The 24,098-nt window shown below is 33.7% G+C and overlaps 1 protein-coding gene and 1 long non-coding RNA gene across 2 annotated transcripts; both read left to right on the top strand.

The window, feature by feature from the left end:
- Positions 1 to 10,620: 10,620 nt before the first annotated feature.
- On the top strand, positions 10,621 to 15,915 carry LOC127872843 (uncharacterized). The gene is made up of 4 exons (XR_008045806.1): positions 10,621 to 10,722; positions 14,932 to 15,018; positions 15,382 to 15,477; positions 15,812 to 15,915. It is a non-coding gene; the product is annotated as an uncharacterized LOC127872843 (long non-coding RNA).
- A 1,420-nt stretch (positions 15,916 to 17,335) lies between these two features.
- LOC127875336 (uncharacterized) lies at positions 17,336 to 20,595 on the top strand. Its single transcript, XM_052420327.1, has 7 exons — positions 17,336 to 17,434; positions 17,831 to 17,980; positions 18,238 to 18,417; positions 18,692 to 18,901; positions 19,266 to 19,430; positions 20,129 to 20,260; positions 20,582 to 20,595. Exons 1-7 carry the CDS (start codon positions 17,368 to 17,370, stop codon positions 20,593 to 20,595), a joined length of 918 nt encoding a protein of 305 aa, XP_052276287.1. The 5' UTR covers positions 17,336 to 17,367.
- Positions 20,596 to 24,098: the final 3,503 nt, after the last annotated feature.

The raw sequence follows: 24,098 nt of genomic DNA, 5'->3' as shown, positions 1-24,098 counted from the left end.
TAACAAATATATATATAGAAAATGTAGCCACACAATCTTTTTCAGCTATACATTTGTTTTACCCAATATTTTGTGTTGTTTTTGTTAATTGTTTACTATAAAATGCACGTAACCTAATATGGAGGACAGAACAAGCATCGTGGCATAATGCTACCTCAAGTGTAAAAATATGGACACAATGAGAATACATGTAGTTTGTATTAAACACGAATGGTTATGCTAGGTTTACATCTGGCCACGATTAACACAATGTCCCCGATTCCAGAGCATCGTGGCGAACGTAACAGAGCGTGGAGTCGAATCGGGGTGATCGTGGGGGAGCGTAACGGAACGTGGTTGAATCGGGGACATCGTGGGCATCGGGACAGATTTTAAATCAAACTTAAATTTCACCACGATTGCCCCGATTCATTTTCTAATCGGTCAAATCGCAGGAGATCGCAACAAAGCGGCTTTGTCGTGGGAGATCTTAACAGGACGTAACGGAACGTGGTGGAGCGTGGAAGCCAATCGTGTTGATCGCAACAAAGCGTAACAGAACGTGATGCAAATCGTGGGCTCGATCGTAGCAACAAAACGTGCTGATTTCGTAAGGAAGCGTAACAGAACTTGGAGTATACCATTTAATCGTAGATTTTAGCCTCCGTCTAATCGGGGAGATCGTGGCCAGATGTAAACTTAGCATTAGAGACTGGAAAAAACAACACTATTGGGACTGTTTGTTTACAGTGGTAATACAATAATCATGACTGTTATTTAGATGAATTAATTTTAAGTTTTTGTGCCAAATACCAATATTTAGTTGTTTATAAAAATGTTCAGATGAAACATGTGATGAGTATTATAACTAACACATGGGTTTACAAATTGTACTTCATTTTTATTTATGATTTTTTTTTTGGTTAAACTTCGTCTGTTATTTTCAATATAGCTGTTTTTAACTCAGGTTTTCTAATGAATAACTAAGCATACAAAAAATAAAAACGTAAACAAAACACTAAATAATATAGAATTTATGCTATTGCTTGTTATCACAACAAAATGTATGTTTTTCTTTTTTTTTAATGTTCTGTAATCTGCTCAAGGTTGTTTTAAGTGTATTGGTCACTGATTGATGTTTGTGGATGTTTGTTTTGAATTTTATATGCGAATGGGATATATTGTTTTCAACATTTATACACTGTTTTGTGATTTTTTTTTTGTTTTCTGACCCAAAACTGCCTCTGGAATATTATTTTTTTTTTACTAAATTGTTTTCAAGAGTAATAATGTATTAATTATTGTTATTAATTAGTTACCATACATATGGTTATTGAGACAAAGAGCTTATTACTATTCATCTTCGTTTCATGTGTTCAATATTACCTGACAAAAGTCAAGCTTCGCGAACTAATTGTGCATCAATCGAAAATATTTCTTGTGTACTTACCTACTTCATAATGGCAAATATTTTGCATAATTGTATCTTATTTTTGTTTTCTTTTTGTATTGTTTTAATTGTTAGTACCTGTATATTGCTATCTTGTTCTGTTTCTGTTTCCTTGTTCGTTATATTCCTGATAGAAAAAAATCTTATTTATAACAACCAATGAGTCAGTTGCATTATTTATTGCAGGAGATTGACCTTGTTAGTGGAAAACTCGCATTTTTCTGAATTATTTAAACCTGTTTGAACTCATCCGCGTGCTTATTGTTTGGAGCTAATTTTTAGCTCGGCTGTTTTTGGAAAAAACCCGAGGTATTGTCATAGCCAGCTCGTCGTGTCCGTCGTCGTCCGGCGTCCGCGTCGTGCTAAAACCTTGACATTTTGTCAAGGTTTTGAACATTTGCTCTAAAATCAAAGTGCTTCGACCTACAACTTTGGAACTTCATATGTAGCTGCACCTTGATTAATTCTACATGTCACACCCATTTTGGGTCACTAGGTCAAAGGTCAAGGTCACTGTGACCTATAAAAAATAAATTAAAAAAATTCTGACAAGCTTTCATTTACTCAAAACTGCGGCCGCATCCGAGCGTGGCACCCGTTATGCGGTGCTCTTGTCTTCTTAATTGTAAGATGCAAATAACATGCTTTTACTTCCTGCACGCTGGTATTGTCACTGATTGTTTGACGTTCAGCATGTTTTAAGGATGATTAAAATAGAGCTAGTCATGCACTATTTCTTGTCCGAATCGCCTTGTGCTCATGGGTACCGTGTGCTCATTGCCCGACCGATTAGAATGTCATCAGATCGCTTAAGTGCCCTTACCGAAAAAGGGGTTTTATTTAGCATTTAACGCAGGTGTTTTGTACACCGTATTAAATGCACATGTATGTGCTGAAAACTGAAGAAATCACGTATAAAATGCACATTTTTGTGCTGAATTCTGAAAAAAGATAAATGCATTTTTAACGCACGTGAGTGTATTTATGCTGAAAAATGCAGACAAAATACATGTTCAAGTACACTTTTCTGTTAAAGGTATTTTTCTGCATTTACACGTGTCTTAAATGCGCATTAAACGCATTACAAATATGGTGCGAATACCATCGCATTCAGCAGTCATGACTATCAAAAAGGCGTATTCATGCACAGAAAAACTTGCCGTAAAAAATGACGAACATATCACCCATCTCAACAGAATCTCACAGTGAGCCATTAGTATTCCATTGATAGTGATGCATTAGTGATTTATTAAAGCAGAGTGAGCCATTGGTACTCCATTGACAGTGATACATTAGTGATTTATTAAAGCGTAGTGAGCCATTGGTACTCCATTGACAGTGATACATTAGTGATTCATTAAAGCAGAGTGAGCCACCAGTACTCCAGTGATAGTGATACATTAGTGATTTATTAACAGCCAGCTCAGAAAGGGTGATTCATTAGTAATTCATTAATAGTGAGCCATTAGCTCATTTGCATGTCATTTGTATCACTATAATCGCTCACTTATAAAGCACTGTGATACATTATTGATTAGTTGTAGTGCTTCCTTCCTTGTTTTTTGTATGGGATTCTCTCATCATATCACATCATATTTCTAAGTACGTTGAAACTCGTAAATATCTTATCATATAACTACGTACGTTTATCAATTTAAATTAGAAATGGCGCGGCAGAGGCTGACGCGTATCCCCACGCCGCATGTTTGACCCAGGGGCGCCCCAGGGTTGGTAATGGGGCCATGCATAGTTTAGATTGACCGTATTGTCATAAGAGATGTTAGTATCAATTTGAAGTAACCCGGTGTAGAAATGAAGTAGTTAATGTAAAATAACCTAACAAAATGAGTGAGAATCTCTGACCTGGCCCCACCCCAACCCCATAACTTTTGACCCAGGGGTAAGATCAAAATTCAAAATAGTGCACTGTCGCACATATGCTAATGGCTACCATGTGTGTAAGATTCAAGTTCTAGTGCTAATAGTGAAGGAGGAGATAGTGGCCAGGACGGATGGACAGACGGCGGAGATAACCACATAATAAATTTCTAAATCAAAACGCTGACACTAAGTTCAAGGTAAAGGTCACAGGTGTCAAAACTTTTATGCGCATGAAAAAGTCTTGTCCAGATACGCATGCGTACAAAATATGAAAGCAATATCTGAAGGGACACAGAGCTTTTTTGAATCGCGGTCGCAGATTTCGAAACCTGACCCCAAGTTCAAACATTTCATGCGCATGGAAATGGTGTTGTCCAGATACACATGCTTACCAAATATGAAAGCAATATCTGAAGGGACACAGTAGTGGTGAGCCTTTTTCGAATCGCGGTTGCAGATTTTGTAACCTGAACGCTGATCTCAAGTTCAATGTCAAGGTCACAGGGGTCAAAAATTTAATGAGCATGGGAAGATGTTGTCCAGAAACACATGCATACCAAATATGAAAGCAATATCTGAAGGGACACAGTAGTTATGAGCCTTTTTCAAATCGCGGTCGCAGATTTCGATACTTGAACGATGACCTCAAGTTCAAGGCCGAGGTCACAGGGGTATAAATGCATGCGCATGAAAAGGTGTTGTCTAGATACACATGCATACCAAATATGAAAGCAATATATAAGGGACACAGTAGTGATGAGCCTTTTTCGAATATAAATTTGCCAGAAGTATGTTATATCATAAAACATAACAAAGATCTTTCGTGTGACTAAGTAACCGCTACGGTCCCCACATACGTGCTGCCTATAGGGCGCTGAGGGATCTTAAAATAAAAACAAACACATATCAAGGTCGAACATTATTGCAATTAGAATGGAGTAGGGCTGGTCAATTAAAGAACACTAGAAAGAATTAGCACTCAGTCCGCAAACTATCATTAAACATAATAAATGATGTCGTTCAACCAACCGCAGTAGAATACCAACGTAAACCAGTGTTTTCTTTATTTAAGCGAAAAATTAAAACAAGATCTCAATTTCTTAAACAGGAATCTATCACACTAAAATATTTAATGTTTCACGATTTCAATTTTTTTTAACAGGGCCTTATATTGATATCGATTGACTTTGAAAACAAACAAACAGAAACAAATGACAAAGACGAAAAACAAAGAACTTTATGTTGAAAAACAGCCAACTGAAGTATAGCTTTTTCACTAAACCGACATAAAAGGCCATCGCATAGCTTTATCACAGACATAGAAGCCATGTCAATGCTAAGTGCAAGTGATCGTTACTTAGAAACGTGCGAATAACTTCACACAAATATGTCTTTTACATTTGCGCTTTGTGGTAGTGACATAGTTCAAATTTCAATTCAATTGCTTGAGAAATTAAGACATAGTTTGCTCCTCAAACTAAGACAATTGTATGATTTTGCAATAAATATTCAAGGGCATATAACTAAAAAAACGCGCTGATCACTGGCCGTGAAAACGATTTCTCTGACATCTTCGTTTAATTGAGATTCCATTTTTCTAGTCTAAATTCAATCGCCTGAGAAAGGTACAAGTAGTTCGCTCAACAAACTTAAAACATGTTATGCTTTTGACCATCAAACTGATAAAACAACTGAAAAAGTAAGCGCCAAACCAACCAACAAACAAACCGATAGTGTTTCTCCTATATAACCCTCTGTCATTCTTTGTTTGGCGAAGTGTAATGAAGGAAATTATCACAACCTATATAACAGAGAAACAAGCAGTATTCGCTAATATAAAACTTATCATTTTCGTTGTTTTGATTCGTATTGTCAAAGAGTGTATTTATAATGCTGATTATGTTTATTAAAAAAGTTATTATATAAAAAAAATCAGGCCATACAAATAATGAATAATGCATTTCAAGTAAGATCTAATATTGTTCCTTCAATTAGAATTTATTAGTAATACGTAATTTTACGACAATTTTTAACAACATATTCCATTGTCAATGAGCCATTATTTTCATAAATAAACACGTGCCATTTCCTTTTTAAATTTTTAAAAAATATTGTACAAGCTTTTGTTCCTTACATTTCAAACTGTTTTTTTTACTGTAAACTGTTTGAAAAAGAAAAGCTTAACTGCCATTGAACATTTAAATCTGTTAAGTATTTATATTCGAACGGAACATTTTCTATTCTAGGAAATATCAACAAAACATAACTCTGTTTATTTTTTAATATGTCACTTTATTTGCTAATGTCAAAAAAACCTAATTTATTGATAATAGTTCATCGAATCTTTGTTTAATTCGAATGGCGCACACAGCATAGATCACAGAAACACGTTTATGTAACGTAACGCTGTCACTAACTTTAAATCAAATCAAGAGCACGAACAGCAGAATTTCTCTAAGCATGGACTATTTAAAAATCTCATCTTGCCGCTTTACCATTTAAATTTAACATATCTCTTTTGGGCACGTATACTGGTCTTTGAGTAGTTTTTGGGGCAGCTTGTTCAGTAGTTATGATGTAAAATTTCACTATTTCAAAACGATGGCATGGACATAATTGCTTGAGACATCTCTGACACAGCTTACCTTAAATAAAATATACTATGTAAAGTATAGTTAACATAAAAACAGTATAGTATGACAATATTATTTGGAAGATGATCAATACGAAATATAAAAATGCAACATAGTTTTCTGAGTGAAATTGGAAATAAAATGCGCAGAAAATAAATTTCCTTAATAATTGTCAATAACATTTGAGGGTACAAAGTATGTCCCAGCCACCGAATCAATTTTAAAAACGTCTTTGTGAATGCTATGGCTTTAGATCTATTACTACGCACATTCTAGGTAATGCATACACGTTCACATTTATGTTTGTCCAAAATAAAAATATTTTTATACCATGCATAAACAAAATAACATTAACATTGACTTGCGTTTGCAGTTATTTTAGTTGTGATTATATCAACTGCATGTGCATGTGGCTAATTTTCGCAAATGATCTGATCTGACTTTTTATCGACATGTGTTGTTTGTGAAATGAATAAGTGTTGTAACATGAAATGGTCTAATAGTCTTAAATACATGACAACATTGGACAGAAGGATTTAAACCAGCTATGAGCATCGTGAGTACACCTGTCTTTGTTTACAACTATTAAGTATATTATACATTATAGACAGAGCTTTAATTAATCATTCTTCAATGTTAACGCCATGTGTTTTCAATTAATATCTTACAGAGAGCTGATTTTCGTTGCGAAAAAAGATTTCAATCCGATTTTTTGTCGAAAACCACTTTAACATTTGCTTGATATGCTGTTAATGAATGGTCCAAAATTTCTCTAGTATTAAGGCTTATTGGGAAAACATTCCAATTTAACGTGAATAAACAACAACAAACTCACTCTATGAAGAACATTTCTTGACGTTTTCGTTTTGTGAAACATAATTTGCAGCATTTTCAAAATCTGAAACAGTTTGTGATTTCTCTTCGGTGTATGTGAATCGCTTCGATATAACCATCAGAAACTAAAACGCAACATGAACAATTTTTATTCAAACGCGCCAACTTTATTATCATATACATATAACTTAAGCGGGGTTTAAAATCATTACTTCTGAAACCACTCAACATATAATCAAAGTATTGACAGTACTGGTGTGGCGATGCTTTTGAAGAGGATGGATATAAAAGCATCAATTGAAGTTTATCTACATCAGCACACTTGTGTATGTGGGTACGAAAATTTTTGGTACGAAAAAAAATGGGTACGAAAATTTTGGGTACGAAAATAATATACCAAAAAAAAAATTGGTACGAAAAAAATTCGGGTACGATACTAATTTGGGTACGAACAAAAATTGGGTACGAAAAAAACATGGAAACGAACACAAATTTGGGTACAAAAAGAATTGGGTATGAAACAAAGTGGGTACGAACAATTTTGGGTACGAAATAAAATTTGGGGATATGGGGAAGTAGTATCCGTGGGGAACTTGACCTATTCAGCGAAACTGAAAGGCGGGTTACATTCTCGATCAAATAAAAAAATAACTACGTTTGGGATTTTCCCAGCGTCACAGCGTTTGAAGCGCGACCTGGCAGTCTGGTTCCTGTCCCGAATCTCTCGATAAATTTGAAAGAGGACGGGAACCAAGTTACTTTACCTTTATCCATGATAATCAGCGAGGTATGCCGACTGAGAAAATTAAGCTAACTCAATCGGACTAGCTCGGTCTTTTACATAGGTCGCTATTGTGTTGATTGTTTTCATGGTATGATAACTTAGAAGAGCTGCTTCGCTGGAGCAGCATCGTCAAATATGAAAATTTCAGTACAATACACACGTGCTTGTAAGCTACTAATTAAAACTGATTGGTTGATGTAACTATACTATCATAAACACGACATCTCATTACGGGCTCATATATTAATTGCACGATTTTACCATTTATATGCAACAATACTGACTTTTAAGAGAAGGATATGCTTTAAATAAAAACAAAAACAGAACTATCAAAATGCTCAAATAAAATCAAAGCTGGCATGCAACAGACATTTCATATAAAACACCGTCTTCCGAGGGCAAAATTAAAATAATTCCATATAGATCGGCACCCTATAATCCACCGAAACAAGTACTGACAAAAATGCTGTTGCTGCATTCGAAACTTATAGAAATAGGACAACCGCTACGACCTTTTCTTTCTTCTGTTCATTCAAAATAATTAATTCTACCATATCCATGAACAAGTGTCTGTGTGACAAATGGTGTATTATAAAACCGTTAAATACAATAACGTCGTGTAACTTGATTTAAGATATATGATGAATAAAATAATAATCATCCCGATAGCGCTCAACCAATAAACACTTGTAATCATAATCCCATAATCGACGTTTTAATTTAATTTTATTTTTTTGTATAAGCATTTTGTCTGAAGGTACACGATGAAATATATTCCATCTGATAGATTAGTTCAGCTGTTTTATTGCGGTTACCGTTCGCATATGACGCGATATATTCTATTGTTAAATACAAGCTCAATTGCTGCTTTAATGTTTATAATACGGTACAGTATTATTAAAAAAAGCTAAACATCGCCTTTACTTGCTTGATAAGAAATTATGCAATACAATATCACTTTATTTATTTTATTTTATTTTATTAAGGATCATTGTATAATAATGTTTTTTTACAACGAAATACATTGTTTTACAGTTAAATGATTTTACAGTTTCAATTTATTTTAAATCATAATATTGTGTTAATTTCCACACTTAAGGCCACGATTTATGAACACGTGGAAAACAATCTTTAATATGTGTCGTTTATTAAAAACGGCATACTAGCAAAATCGCATACGAGTACGAAACAAATTTATATTTAAGACTTAACCTTTGTCTTTTAAACGTATTAAGTGTCATCATAATCAGTTTGAATTTTGATTTGAAACATTTCAACAACCCCTTGAAGACGTTTGCAATCTCACATTGAGTCTAGTGGTATGTACTTAATATTAAATGGGTTTTTAACGACTAGGTACATAGTTTATACTTGCATAAAAATTATACAGACAAAAGACGTCATAAAGTCAATATTTGTTTACTCTTAAACAGCGATTAGTGACTTCAATATTATTAATTTGCAGTACTGAATCATATTTTGTTGTTATTGAGAACGCGCGCCTGAGAACGTTCGAGTACGTTCATGTAAGTTGTAAAATTTCACATATGAACTAATTTGATGGGCAAATGATAATGCGCATGTTTATGTACTAGGCATGCATTAGTTTTGAAAATATTTTTATTTATAGCTTGAGCTGCAGTAGACCCTGCTCCACAGGGAGCATTTTCGAGACTGTGTTTTTTTATGAAAGTACCGTAACCATTTTTGTTCTGGTTGTCTGCGCAATGGCGGTTGGTTCTATTTAAGAGGTGACATTTTTTAATAGAGCACTGTCTATTCTTTTCATAGCTCTAACTTCCCCATACATTTGAATATTTCAAATTAACTTGAAACAAATATATATTATTTATCTTTCAAGGAGTCTATTTAAGTGATGTGTACCTTACCACATGGCCAGAAATTAGTTATCTCATACTGCAATAAATATTGTTAAGCAACTGTCACTTGTTAAAAGTATTATTCAATTGTTTCGTACCATAAGACTATTAAGTATACCAGTATATGCCCATAATGAATTACATAAACCTACAACGTTTTCCTTGTATCGCCGCATTTAAGCTGTTTGTGCAAGAACTGTGATTTGTTTTATTATGACAAACACTTAAACATAACAACCTAATGTCTACACATCATAAACTGAGTTTGAGTACAAACGTATAAAATGCCATTAACAAGTCTTTTTATAGAAAACATGTGATTGCACTTAATCGTGAGGTTTAACAAATATTGATCCATTTTGGTTCGGTTATATATTGACTGTTAAATTTATTACAACAAACATTCGAGTGACAAAATCATTGTACATCATAAATAATAGTTAAGATCTTTGAATGAATAGTCCATAAATAGTGTATACCAATAAATATTCATCTACGAATAGTTTCTATACATGAAAAAGCAGTACGTGCAATAACTAGCCTTTGGAAGAAAATAGACCATCATAATTATCGACATGTTAAACTGCGTGCTCGTGTATTGTCCATTAGTTTTTGTACTACAAAATAATAAAAAAACTGTTCTTGATTAAACGTCATAAAGGTTCATATAAGAACTTTAAAGGTACTTTAAATGCATTGAATAATTTTCTGGGTTTGGGCTTTTATAAGTTTGTATTAAGAATATTTAATCGACCGTGTTTCCAATAAGTATGTCGAATGCATGTTAACAGTATTGCTTTAGTGAGTAGTTTGGTCCACTAGTGTCATAACATGAAACTTTGGAAGTAAGGACTAAGTATTTACAGCAGATACGCGTATCGTCCATGAATAGACAATGGTGCCGTTCTGATTCATGACATTGCTTTTTTAAATTTATGATGTAATGATCCTAGATGAGCTGAACTTTTATTATTTGTCAACAAGGAATAAGTCGATTGTTAAAATCTCGTTCATTGGAACGAACGTGCTGTCTCCTACCCGTACGAATTTGATCTAGACATGCCGCGGGGCCTATATATAAGACTTTCTCTTTCTCTAAACCCAACGATTTTTTAATCGACTGATTTCGTCCGTCGCATTTTTTCGAGTTTTAAATACATTCTTACTGTATTGGAAAAGGAATTTCGACAGTTAGCAATATCAACAGGACCAGTGGTACCTTTCGCATGGATGCAAGATTTCTTTCATTCATCTGTCTGGTTGCTGCGCTAAGCTTCACGTGTGAGTATACACATTTATAGTACCAGCCGCATGTAAGATCTAATGGACTACTACAAATGAACTTGACGACTATCTATATTACCTATGGTTACCAAACGCTAACTAAACGGGGGTTTAAAGCACGTCATTTTAACAAGAACTATTTGAAATACAGACACTTTTAAATAAAACTTGCGTTTAAAAATAAAACATTATGAACATGTAATATTATGACTTGCTGATTTGTCTATAATTGGAACGAAAACAACAGCAAACGCATTTATCACTTCAATGCATTAACCACTTGCAACGGCAGACATCGTTATTGTTTGAAAATGATAAGGTTTTTTTCTGTGGCTCCTTATTAAGTAACTATGATTACAAAACAAGATGTGCTAGTATGCCCAGTCATATAGTCGTGTAAGAAAACGATTTTAAGCACGTATTTAGCATTCTCCGGTAAAAAATCGCCATTTTGATTAACGGTGTCTCTTAAGGTATTGAATATTAGGTGGACATCGTTGTTGCTCTGCTGCGTTACATTAAAGTTAAAGTACGAACCGCCACGTTCTTTGAAGTAGGTATGAGTCTAGAAGATTATGTTAAGCACAGTAGAGCAAATCGTGATTATATATATATAATGTCTTTATTCTAATAAATAACAGTTTGAGAATGAAACGCGATTTATATGTCTGTTAATGTAGCGAATAGCTCCAAACAACCCTGTTGCTGTAATGAAAAGTTAAAGTTAGCGTGTTTACACATAATGTTACGTTTATCGCATGTACATTCGTCGTGATATATCTTTGCATTAGATAAGATGTAATACGAACATACTCAAAATAAGTACATAGCAAAACGATGCGATGAAAAGTTGTGAAAAGTTGCGATATGTCTTCGATTTTGTCAATGATCATCATCAAACACATGTCACAGCATAACATTGGTTAAATTGCATTGTGCTTTGATTGGTTATGGACATTATTCATCATCTGCTTCCTCTAATAAAGTATAGCAGTTGCCAGTGACTGGTATCCATATAGACAATCACAGAAATTGATTACTGCGGGATTACCGCCCCTCGCGCCGCCATCTTGGTAATGAAGAACAATGCAGGGACCTACCAGCTTGTATAGGTCCCTGACCAATAAAACGAAGTGACGCGATTTTATAAAATATATTTGAAGATTTAGATGGTTTCTGTTATCGATACAATAATCATATAACAGTTGTTTTTGTTTTTTGAATAAATATTTTTATCAGGTCCATCTGCATTGTTAAAGAGTCATAAAACCTGAGACGAAGATCTACGACTTTGATAAAACTCAGCATGAATTAGGCCTTTATTGGCATTTGACATGTTATAAGAAGGTGGCGCATGGTATCTTATCTTAATAACAGCACCTACACACGTGGAGATAAATGGTGTCACGGACATTCCAATGAACACAAGTTTCAAGTTTATTTGAACATAACATACACTATTAAAATATGTCTTAACATGAAGTAATAATTTCTACTTAACCAAATTACACAATTCATTCTTTGTACATGTTTGATAGTTGTAGTGTACATGTACGCTGTAATTCAACTCATTACAATTATAATACTGAATTGCAAATATATTGTCGTGTAGGACATTTATCAATAGGCACGATCATGTTAGATAACCTTCAATGAAAAGATAATAATGACAATTGATCAAATACATTCAAAAACAGTTTTTATAGTAAATTTTAAAGGTCTATTTAACACGTACATATATCAACAGGGTACATTTGTATTACTAGCCCTTACTATAAATGATTTATATATGTAACAGCATAATTTGTGCAGCAACGTTTTATTTTCAGTTGTTAGTAATTCAATAAATTTGATAAGGTTATGTCGATTTCTGTAACAAAATGGTATATACTGGGATCTTAATTCTGAATACATTCTACACTCTAAAACAAAGTGAAATTCATCTTCTAATGTTTTCCAAATATGACACATTATTTCGCTTATAGGAGCAGGAGGTTTTTGCCCATCTCCCACTTTCTACATGCAATCTATGTGAAGAGAATCTCAGTTTAGAAAAACAAATTTGAATTTTTTTAATTGTGCCCAAATCTAGATAAGGTTGGAATTTTAAAATGGCAATGTTTTTATATAAATTGGCTCTGCTTGAGTTGTTCAGTCTCTCATACCAGTTTTGAATAACATTATCCTCTAATCTCTGTTTAACATTTGAGATGAACATCTTGTCATTTCCAATCTCTTGAAACAACCATGTCTTGTAAAATCCTAAGTTACCAAGAAAGTGTATAAGTAGTAAACACCAGTAAATTTTATAAGAATGAGCATTACAATCATTTACCAACATTAAGTAGACTTTTTTAGTAAACTTATTTTCTGATGTTCTTATTAACATAATCCAATTTTAAAAAATGTTAACATATCTAGCAGATTGACAATTAAGAAGACCAAGTTCGCCATATACAAAATCATTTTGCGTTCATCTTATCACACCAAGTATTTGTTTACAAAATTGCATATGAACACGTTCAATAGACATACCACTAGAAAAGTCATAAACTTCACTGCCGTATTTCAAAATTGGCATTGCAAGTCTATCAAACAGATTCAATCTGTGACTCACAGAAAGGTCCGTAATTTATGTAAATATTTATTTATTTTAAAAATAGGTTTTAATGCTTGTCCTGAAAGCGTAGTTTGTGCTTCCGAAAAGGAACATCCAGGTGTCAAAAAGATACCAAGATAATTAAACTTATTTTCAATAGCAAAACATTTAATCCACCATTGGGATATTGTCTCCCACTGAGGGAATGTTTTCGTTCCTCAATCGCAGATGGTGTTTTTTTACCATTAATTAATTTAATTAAATTAATTAAATTGACAATCCGTAATTACCGAAAACAAACACAACATCACTGCGTTCGTGTTTTAATAGTTTATTTTAAATATTAACTGTATAGCGAACATTTAAGAAATAAATGAATACGTTGACGGAAAGTTATTGGGACTATTTTAGTTTACGTATGACGTATGTGTCATGTTGAGCATTTTTATCGTACATTTAGATTGTATTTAGAAAATAAAGTAAAGCAAGCAAACAATTAAATAAATATTTAGAACAAACATATTTTTTTCAGACTACAGACTTTGATACTTACATAAGAAAGATATTTAAATGATAAAATAAAAATGAAGTTATAAGCTGAAGCAGATATTCACTTTTCAATTTAAAAACCTGCCATGTTCTGACATCTTACACATTTTCGCTAATGAATGTGCCCTGGACATGTTAATTTTAAATCACAAAATTATTGTCCGGCTAGAGATGTTTGTGTGAAAGCAATTTTTTAATAAAATAAATTAATACAAAACAACACATTTTTAGACTAAACCATATACTTTTTAATAAGAAAAGTTTGCCTCTATATAAAATCTTATAGAGTTTCGCTTATAAATATTTCCGGACCAATTTATGTTAAAATCCCACATTTTATTTCAGCTAGAGCTTTAACATTACTTTAAAAATGATACTTAAATAAGAAATAGTAATAAAAAAAAATCTTTAGAAAAACAAAGAGATGTACTATTCAATAAAAAAAATCGGTCTCGGTATTGAATCATATACATTTTCGTAATGAGTATATCTGGAACTATATGTTTTATAAAGAAATAATAATATAATAAAGGCAGAAATCTGATTTTCAAAAAAAATGTATATCTCAGTCATAAATCTTTAAATATTTCGCTAATGAAAATTTGCGAATTATTAATGCTAAAAATCACAAAGTTTTCTTCAGACTGCGGAAATGACTTTTATAATTTTCTTCGAATCTTAAAATTCAATAAAGAAATAATTGTGTTTCAAACAAAGGCATAACTGGAAGGATTTCTTAAAAAATACAGCAAAGTCGGCCTTAAACATTACGTGACGAATTTGACAGATAACAGCGTTCTTCATATCACCCATGTAGAACGCTGTTATCTGTCAATTTCTTCAGTACCAAGATGGCGGTGGGGTCACGTGATAGCCAATATGGCGGCGGTCAATTTATCGATTCTGGGATTGTCAATATACTTACTGGAAAACTGCGGTAGTTGTCAGTGACTGGTATCAATAATGCACTCTGGTTTACTGCTGTTTAACCGACGGTTGTCCTCGAAAAATTTAACTGGACGCTGTGATAATGAAATTTTGTAACCATGCATTTCCAGACGGACAACCCGTTCCCTGTACAAGCAATGACGACTGCTACGATGAAACATACGAGTGCAACATGGCGGTTGGATACTGCGACCTAGGTTAGCCGTTAGTGATTCTAATCCAACGGACAATACAATCGATCGATCACATGCACTACAATTTATTATGTTACTAAATGCCTGCCTATTGACAGTCCATTTTATACATAGGCGCAAATATAGCCCATCAGTCTACAAAAACACCACCGATACAACTCTTTATTCAATTGTTGATTGTTGAAAGTAGCAATTTAAACAGGTGCGTTTAACAATTGTAAATGTTTCCTTCGTGTAAGATTATCTCCAACAGATGAACACTGTTAACATTTCGAATGACATACCTTTAATTTCTTTTATGCTTATAAACCGATCTGTACTAATTATATTCTTTTCAACTGTATGTGCTATTTCATGTTTGAACAGTCACATGTTCTAATGACGACGATTGTTCCTCGGAACTGATGAAGTGTCAAATTAATGACTATACCGTCGACGATAAGTTCGGACACTGTCGCTTTCGTAAGTCGTAACGTTATTTATTGCATGCGGATACTAAATAACGTATATATGATCACTATGAACTCGTCGTTCAAACAATATGCTAACTCTAAAACACAGCTGAATTGTACAATATTCTTAAACAGGTCATTACTATTTGAACACGATTCATAAATGACACCTAGTTATATAATGTGAGACGATATATGATTTAGCGAAATGTAAATATGTCAAATCATGTTCTCTCTTTAATATTTACCTTTCAACATCAATTTTTGTAAATTCAAGGAACACGAACGTCTAAAAAATCAGTTTAACGTTTGAAACAACACTTCAAAGTTCGTTTTTTTTTCAGGGAACTGTTATGAATATGGGAACCTATCTTGTTCATATGTAGAACACGCTGTTTGCCATCAATGGTACGGTAAATGCCGTTGTGGTCACGGATTCCGTTTGAAGAACAACGTATGCGTATCAGGTAAATAGGGAAAGTTGCATAAACATACAGAAATCAGATTAACTGTTTCAAAAGGTATTTGTAGCCATACAATAATTAAGTAAAACATGCAATTAATACTGACCGAGTTTTGCACTTGTCATATAAATTCCCGTACAAATCATTCCAGTTACGTCATTGCATTCTCCTAAAACCTCGGAACAAATAAAAGTGGCAGATCGGAGATTGACGAAAGTTTGGGGGTGATCAAGATTCAGGGAAAGTGTAATGCATATGACACATATTTATAATCTGTCGCTAATAAATTTTGAATGAGATTTACAAATTTGTGAGCAGATCTTCCGTCTTTTAGTGCTATTTGTCCCATTTGTTGAAAATTTATATCGACGAATTTAAGCACTCCATTTAATTAGGGATAAACACAGCCTACCTTCATTTTAATAATTAATTAAATTTAATTTTATTCATTGAAATATAGTCATGCAGATATTTGGATCACCGCGTTTTTTATTCAGACAAAATAGTTACCACTAACTGTTTTCAGGCTTTTGGCTGAATCTTTCATATACAATATCTGCATTCTTAAAAATATAACACAATTTATACTTTATTTTAAAATCGAAATTGTATAACCAGGTCATCAAACATAGACTCCTTAAAACTTATTTGCACCCCCATGATTTGGATTGATATTTGCAGGTTAATTCATTTTTGTTGTTGCTGTGTATTTTGTTTGTCGTTGCCTGGACATTTGTAGTGTGTTTCAAGGCGTGGATATTGGAGCCTAGTCATAAAGCGCATGCATGTGTTTCACTTTATTTATACTTGGTATCCTTTGTATTGAAATCCACTCTTAATCAAGTAAAATGTACTGTTAGAACCACACATTCATGTTATAAACACTCATTTAGTTTGTTTAATTTATCTTAACTCTGGTTGTATAGTTTATATCATTTTAGTTGATTATACAATTATAAACATGGTTATATTGGTATAGTTATAGGTCTCGTATGCAGCTTCGACAGAATGTGTGACGATTGGTACAACTACCCGTACGACTATGTCTGCACGCAAGGGTCGTGTGCATGCAACGCAGATAAGTGGTATCAGTATCAAACCAGCTGTCGATCATGTAGGTTAAATTCGTTGGTGTTCTATTATATTATTATATTTGGCAATATATATATATATATATATATATATATATATATATATATATATATATATATATATATATATACATATATATATGGTTATATTAAGTGTTCAAGCAGAATATCTGAAATTGCAGACATTAAAACATTGGAACATTAAGAACCAACACAATACTTGAGTGTGCACATTTGAGGTTTAAACCATATTTATAGTTCAATAGCTTTAATCTATTATTTGATATCACAGATCTTGGACGACAATGTGGAAAACATTCCGATTGTGGTAAAATAACTAACTTGATGTGCGACAATGATGTTTGCGAATGTAAACCTGGGTATGTGCAACGGGGAGATCAGTGCATTTGGGGTAAGTGTAATATAGGAAAAGGTGCATTAAAATTATATATGGTCACTGTTATCTACTTAAGTATTTTAAAATTAAACTTCAAACTCTGTATAAAACATCACTCACAATCTCTTCCGATACTTGTCGAATTTAGTAAACACATCAAGTTCAGACGGTATAATAAAACCTTACATAATCGCACACAGATGTTTATGTATTGCCATATATCTTATCTTATCGAAGTGCAAACTATCAGCCAAAAACACAACTTTGTCTTACTTCTTAAATATGAAGTTTTAAAACTGTGTCTAATATTATGACAAATAAGTTTTTCAATTAACGCAAGACTATATAGTATAATGACAATGATCTATATGGTATTTATTTAATTAATAATGATGCTATGGTTATGGTTAGTGTATGACGCTCATTGCAATACATCAAGTGATTGCGGACAAGGTGATTTAATATGTGAACCGGCTGATGCTCCTGTGGGACATACTAGCAAATGTCGTTGTCCATATGGATATGCATTTGACTCCAAAACAACGTTTACTTGCATAAAGGGTATACATTTATTATTTTTAGCTCAATAAAGCCAATCTTGCATAAAAAGAAGGCCATACAGAGTGGCTTTGATTAAACCAAGAAAAAATGTTAGTATTTAACATGTATATGTTTAAATGTCACTTTCCGCATCTTCGCACAATTGTACTACACACTTAATGCTATTAGTATGTATTTCTTATTAAACACAGATGTTCAATCCCTTAAATTAGTATGTTTTATATACTTAAAACGTTATATTCCTCATCATTTTTCAGTTCTTGGATCATACTGCTCTGATATTTATAACTGTGGAAACTCAAGCCATGTATCATACTACTATGATAACTTCGAAAAATACCCATATCTTGTAAATTTGCCATATTATTGCAACGTTGACAATATTTGTCACTGTTCACCGGGCTTCAAAATGAACGATGAAAACGAATGCCAAGCAAGTACGTGTTTCTAATTCCTCCAGTAGTTCCTTTATAAAGTTTATTTATAATGCAAAAACCTTGTTGAATTTAACGATTTGTGTCACTGGGTTTGATTGGAGACACAATAATAATACGCAAATGATGGTTTTTGTCCCATAATTGACGCGTCATTTGTTATCGGTGTTTGTTTTATAATGTTGTTTCGAAATATTTTAATCACTATGTTACTTTTATTAAGTATCACCACTGACTGCTTCGGGTAACACTCCTTTAAAAGTGTACTTTCTTCCAGTTTACGGAACCTTATGTGCTTCTGACGAGGATTGCTGGGATAACACTGTGTCAAATAAATTCGCCTATAAATGCAACAGTGACAACAATACTTGTTCCTGCAATGACAATTATTATCAGGATGGAATTAGGGACCAGTGGCACGAATATAATTATTATTACTATGACTGGAGCGATGACAACATTGGAAATGCGCAGATATGCAAGCCACGTAAGAACTAAATATAAAACATTTATCACAAGAACCTGTCGAACCGCGCCATAAACATGCATTACACTGCTGATTTGATGATTGAACTCTTAAGAATATTATAATCGTTTTCGTTTCAATGTATTCAATCGAATTAATTCCATTTCATTATTGACCGTTATGCCTGCAGGGAAAGAGGAAAGCATACACATTTAATAATATTTGCACTGACGGAGTTGTTTGTATTGTGATTGTTATCATGGAAATGCCTCAGTCGTTTAGATTTGTTTGCTTCTTGTCTATTGAAGTATTGAGAATAAATCTCTTTTAGCTATTCAATTGTACCGATAAATTCACCACCACCGTTCATTAATATATATTTTAGTGATAGGTATGCGGTGCTCATATGGTACAGTCAATGATACACAGTGTGTCAATGATACTGGCCATGTATACAACTATCCATACAACTTTTACGAATACGACTGGATGCACAATCAAGTAATTGAGTGTATAGAGGGAGTGGAAAACTATGGAGTTTGCACTAGAAGTAAGTCTAGCTTAAGGCTCAACGCGCGATTTAACCGGTTTAGCATCCCCCCAAAACACACACACGCACACACACACGCACACGCATACACACACGCACACACACACACACACACACACACACACACACACACACACACACACACACACACACACACACACACACACACACACACACACACACACACACACACACACACACACACACACACACACACACACACACACACACACACACACACACACACACACACACACACACACACACACACACACACACACACACACACACACACACACACACACACACACACACACACACACACACACACACACACACACACACACACACACACACACACACACACACACACACACACACACACACACACACACACACACACACACACACACACACGATAAAACAACAACAACAAAAAGAAGCTTTGCATTGAATGTTCGAAGGCAGTCTCCCCAGGTGTAATTATTTTTATGTTTTGTTGTTTGTTTTGTGGTGTATTGTATTGTGTATTGGTTGCTTGCCTTTCATTAAAGACTAGCTTGAGTTTCATTAAATGACATAGAGGTGAAATATTGCTGTATACGACACAACTTATGAAATCACTATTTGCTTATATATTAAATGCATGTTACATGCGAATGATATTTACAAGTTTAAAAATCGTTAATGTTCTGTAGTTCTGGGTCATGATTGTTCAACAAGAGATGACGTTTGTAGACTGGTAGCTAACGCCAAATGTGACACCTATAACAAATGTTCATGCAACACTGGCTTTTTGGAAGATCCGGATAAAGACTTTTGCAAAAAAGGTAAACATGCTTCGGAATATTCGTTACGGATGCCTCCTTATATTTTACATTGAAAGTGATTTCCGGAAAGTCTGTATAATGTAATAGCCCACGCGACATGAAGAAGATATTAATTTGAACCTATTTATTTTAATTCGATTAAATAGAAAGCCTTAGTCTTATTTGAAACGTTCTCAAGTTCGTTTTCTGGGACTAGAACCAGTACTTGGTTCCTCAAAATGTTGTTACTCGCTTGATCTGGTCTCCTTCCTACCATTGAGTAATTCAATGGTTATTAAATTGAATGCGTTTTAATTCCCTTTTATTATTGTTTAATTTCAGTTACAATGCTCTGAGGTTTAATTTTATTTACACTTTTATGTATCATGAATATTGCTGGGCCAAAGTATGAGGTATAGATCTAAAACCGGTTTAACTTCCAATGCTTTGCATTGACCGTTCCAAGGCGGTGATCCAGATTTTATTTTTTCTATGTGTGTATATTGTTTCGTGTTGTGCTGTTTCGTACTGTTTGTGCACTTGCCTTAAATAAAGGACCAACAAATTGTATATAATAAGAAAGCAATAATGCTCCAGCAGCTAGAGTTTCACTTATTTCTATTGGTGTATATGGGAGAAATCGAAAGAACGCCCCGCAGTGAGGATCAAACCCGTGACCTCCCGATCGCTAGGCGGACACCGTATCCACTACACCACAAGAAGATTTTAACATAGCATTAAATGAACTAAACAACACTGTTTTCAGTTCTTGGGTCTACCTGCGAAACCCAAGCCGAGTGTTTGTCTAATCTTCCAAATACCAAATGTGAATCATTGTGTATGTGTGCCGAGGGATATCATGAAATTAATAGCGTGTGTCTAACGTCGGGTACGTATAAATATGCGGTATATCTTGACTAATGCCAATGTATGTTTGCCTATTATATTGACGTTACAAAACGGTTAAAATAATGCAGCTTACCATTTACTTTCTAAATAATTATGTTGAAGCAGACAGCCAAGATATGTGCAGGCAACCAATTGCATCGATTCCTGACAAATACCGCCGATCCCCGTTCTATAAACTTTCATCCAGAGAACTTCCTATTCGAGATGATTTGCTAACCGAGGGTTGGTATGACCTTGGAAAATATGTGTTCACTCTGAACAATGGTAACGAGTCCAGTCCAGGAATGTGCGGGACAAAGTACCCGATATTTTTAAAAGGTATGCATATAAACCTTATAAAAACAATGTGTTGCATAATTATATGTTAATTTTATGTGTCTTTATTTTGACGATTTTTATCATGCTTAATTGTTTGTAAGGTCAGAAAGAAGTGGTTGCGTTAAAAAGACCATCAGCCGCGATTGACGAAAAAAGAAAAGTTCTAAAATACCGTATTTTTTACAATTATTAGTTTATATTGATTAAAATATCACGACTGGTATATAACGTTACTTGAAAAAAGTTGTAAAGTGTTCATATTTTCAGTATATTCGGTAATAAATTTTAGTGGGCACAGGTACCAGGTAACTAACAGTTAACTATAAATAACGCAAGCAGATCATCAGCTTAACGTGGTAAACCCAGGAATGCAAATTGTGCATGCGCAGTGAATTTTACATATTTTATATGAAAAATTATAAATCTACTAGCGTTATTTATAGTGTGTACATTATTATGTCACCTATTTTCGCGATGTACTTTCGATTTCACATCGCGAAATTTTATTACCGAATATACTGAAAATATTAACTTTTTTCGAGTAATGTAATATACCAGGCGTGATTTTTTAATCGATATAAACTAATAATTGTAAAAATAATACGGTATATTATAACTTTTCTTTTTTCGTCAATCGCGGTTGACGGTCCTTTTAACATTCACGTAACAGGACAACGTATTTAAAAAAAATTATAATACTTTTTTTTTCGTTTCTTTTAAGATGCAATTACTTCTACCGAGATTACAGCTCTTAATGCAGGGATGAACATTACAAAAATTGTCAGAGTCGGCGGTATTGATGAGTTTGGAATAAGTACAGAGCTCAATATAACCATGAAGATTTGTTTTGGAAACTACTACGCTTTGATAAAGCCATCACCTTTACCATTCTCCGCCTATTGTTTAGGTAACAAAATCTGACGATTTTGCGTTAAGTCGACTTCTCTTGTAACGTTTATATCGTTTAAAAAGATACTGTGATTTGATTGATTGCCGCATTATGATGACCTTTCCACAACTCATATCGTCATTTTTAACGTTGAGTTTACAGGTACAGACGTCGCATCCAATGTTGGTGGAAATTCTACTTACAAGTGGGCAGATATAACACAACATTTGACATTTTCAATTGAATATGATGACGTGAATGGTTCTGAAATGCATGTCCCTTATTTATACTTTCAATGTATCATTTTCGACCGGTGGAGGCAAAACTATCCGGAGCCTTGCCAAAATTGCCACAACAATAATTTCTTTCAATATTATATCAACGATGGATTTTACTACACTGTTAACTGGTAGGAAAAGATTACTATGCGACACAAAACCCAAAATGTGCATCTATTTTAATACGAATACGCACAGTTTACTTCAGGACATATGTCTTGATGCACTAATTATGCTAGTGTATCCATTGACCATGGGCATTTACTCCCATAAAGTGTGTTGGTTTATCATTTCAACATGTTTTTTCGTTGCTCATGAAGCGTCATGTTGTTTTACGCAAGATTTAACTTAAGTTAAAGGGTCCTTTTCACAGATTTTGGCATATATTGAAGTGTGTAATTAAATGCTTTAAATTGATAAATGTTAACATTGGATCTAAAAAGCTCCAGTAAAAAAAAAAACGAGAAAAAAATTAAGAAAGAAAAAAAAGTTACTTTTATCTGGGCTCGAACTACTGAAGCTTGGAGTAAAAGTCTTTTACTAAGACCACTCGGCACTCAGTGCTCATACAATGAGTGATGTATATTATAAATTATATAAGCAATCCTCGTAGTGTCACAAACTATAACGACAACAACAGAACTCTCCAAATTATTCAATCGTTTCGCGTTGTAACGCTGTATAATTTCAGTTTTTTAAATCGTCAAAAGATGAATATAATGGGTATTATAGAGCATGGTTAATGTTCCGTATTACTGTTCGATCACAGCTATCAAAACAGCAACGAAAATTTGAGAATCAGAAACATATTTTGACAGTTTCTTCAATTTACCAAAACCTGAAAAGGTAACTTTAAGGATAACCCTCATTTGTGTTGCAAAATATAATATACATCCTTTATCGGTTTGATCATCAAATTCGATTTTAATAAATTAGCACGCGCTTATTTAATTTTCGTTATTGATACTTCTTTTAGTCGTATTACTTTATTATAATATATTCTTTTCAACTTATATTTGTTGTTATATGAATCACTAAATATGTTTATAGTTTAGTTACTCGATTTAGTATCACTAAAACTTTCACCTCGCAGAATTATTAGCTAGACTTGATGATTTATCACGACGCTTAACATTTGACATTACTCACAAATACTACAACAGTTTGATTTGTGCTGTGTAGATGCAGTTTTCCGTTTCCCCGTACATATCTTGGTCTTGTCCTATTTCCAGTCTTTAGGGACTGTCTGCGGGAGAGTTATGTCTTATTGTGTGACCACATTCAGTTTGCCTCCTTGTTTAGCAATTGGTTGCTTGACATAAACAAAGAAAAGCATGGTACAAAATGTTTCTCTCCTGTTGTCGCATCTGCAAGTCATCGTTGTGGATACATGTAAACTGTATATAAGAAGCTAAAAAAAGCTCACACTTTGTCCAAAAAGTTTCACAAATAATTTATTCGTTCG

Source organism: Dreissena polymorpha, chromosome 3 (assembly GCF_020536995.1).
Source record: "Dreissena polymorpha isolate Duluth1 chromosome 3, UMN_Dpol_1.0, whole genome shotgun sequence".
Lineage (NCBI taxonomy): Eukaryota > Metazoa > Mollusca > Bivalvia > Myida > Dreissenidae > Dreissena > Dreissena polymorpha.
Note: the sequence above shows the minus strand (reverse complement) of the source record. Positions and strands in the feature narration are given on the sequence as shown.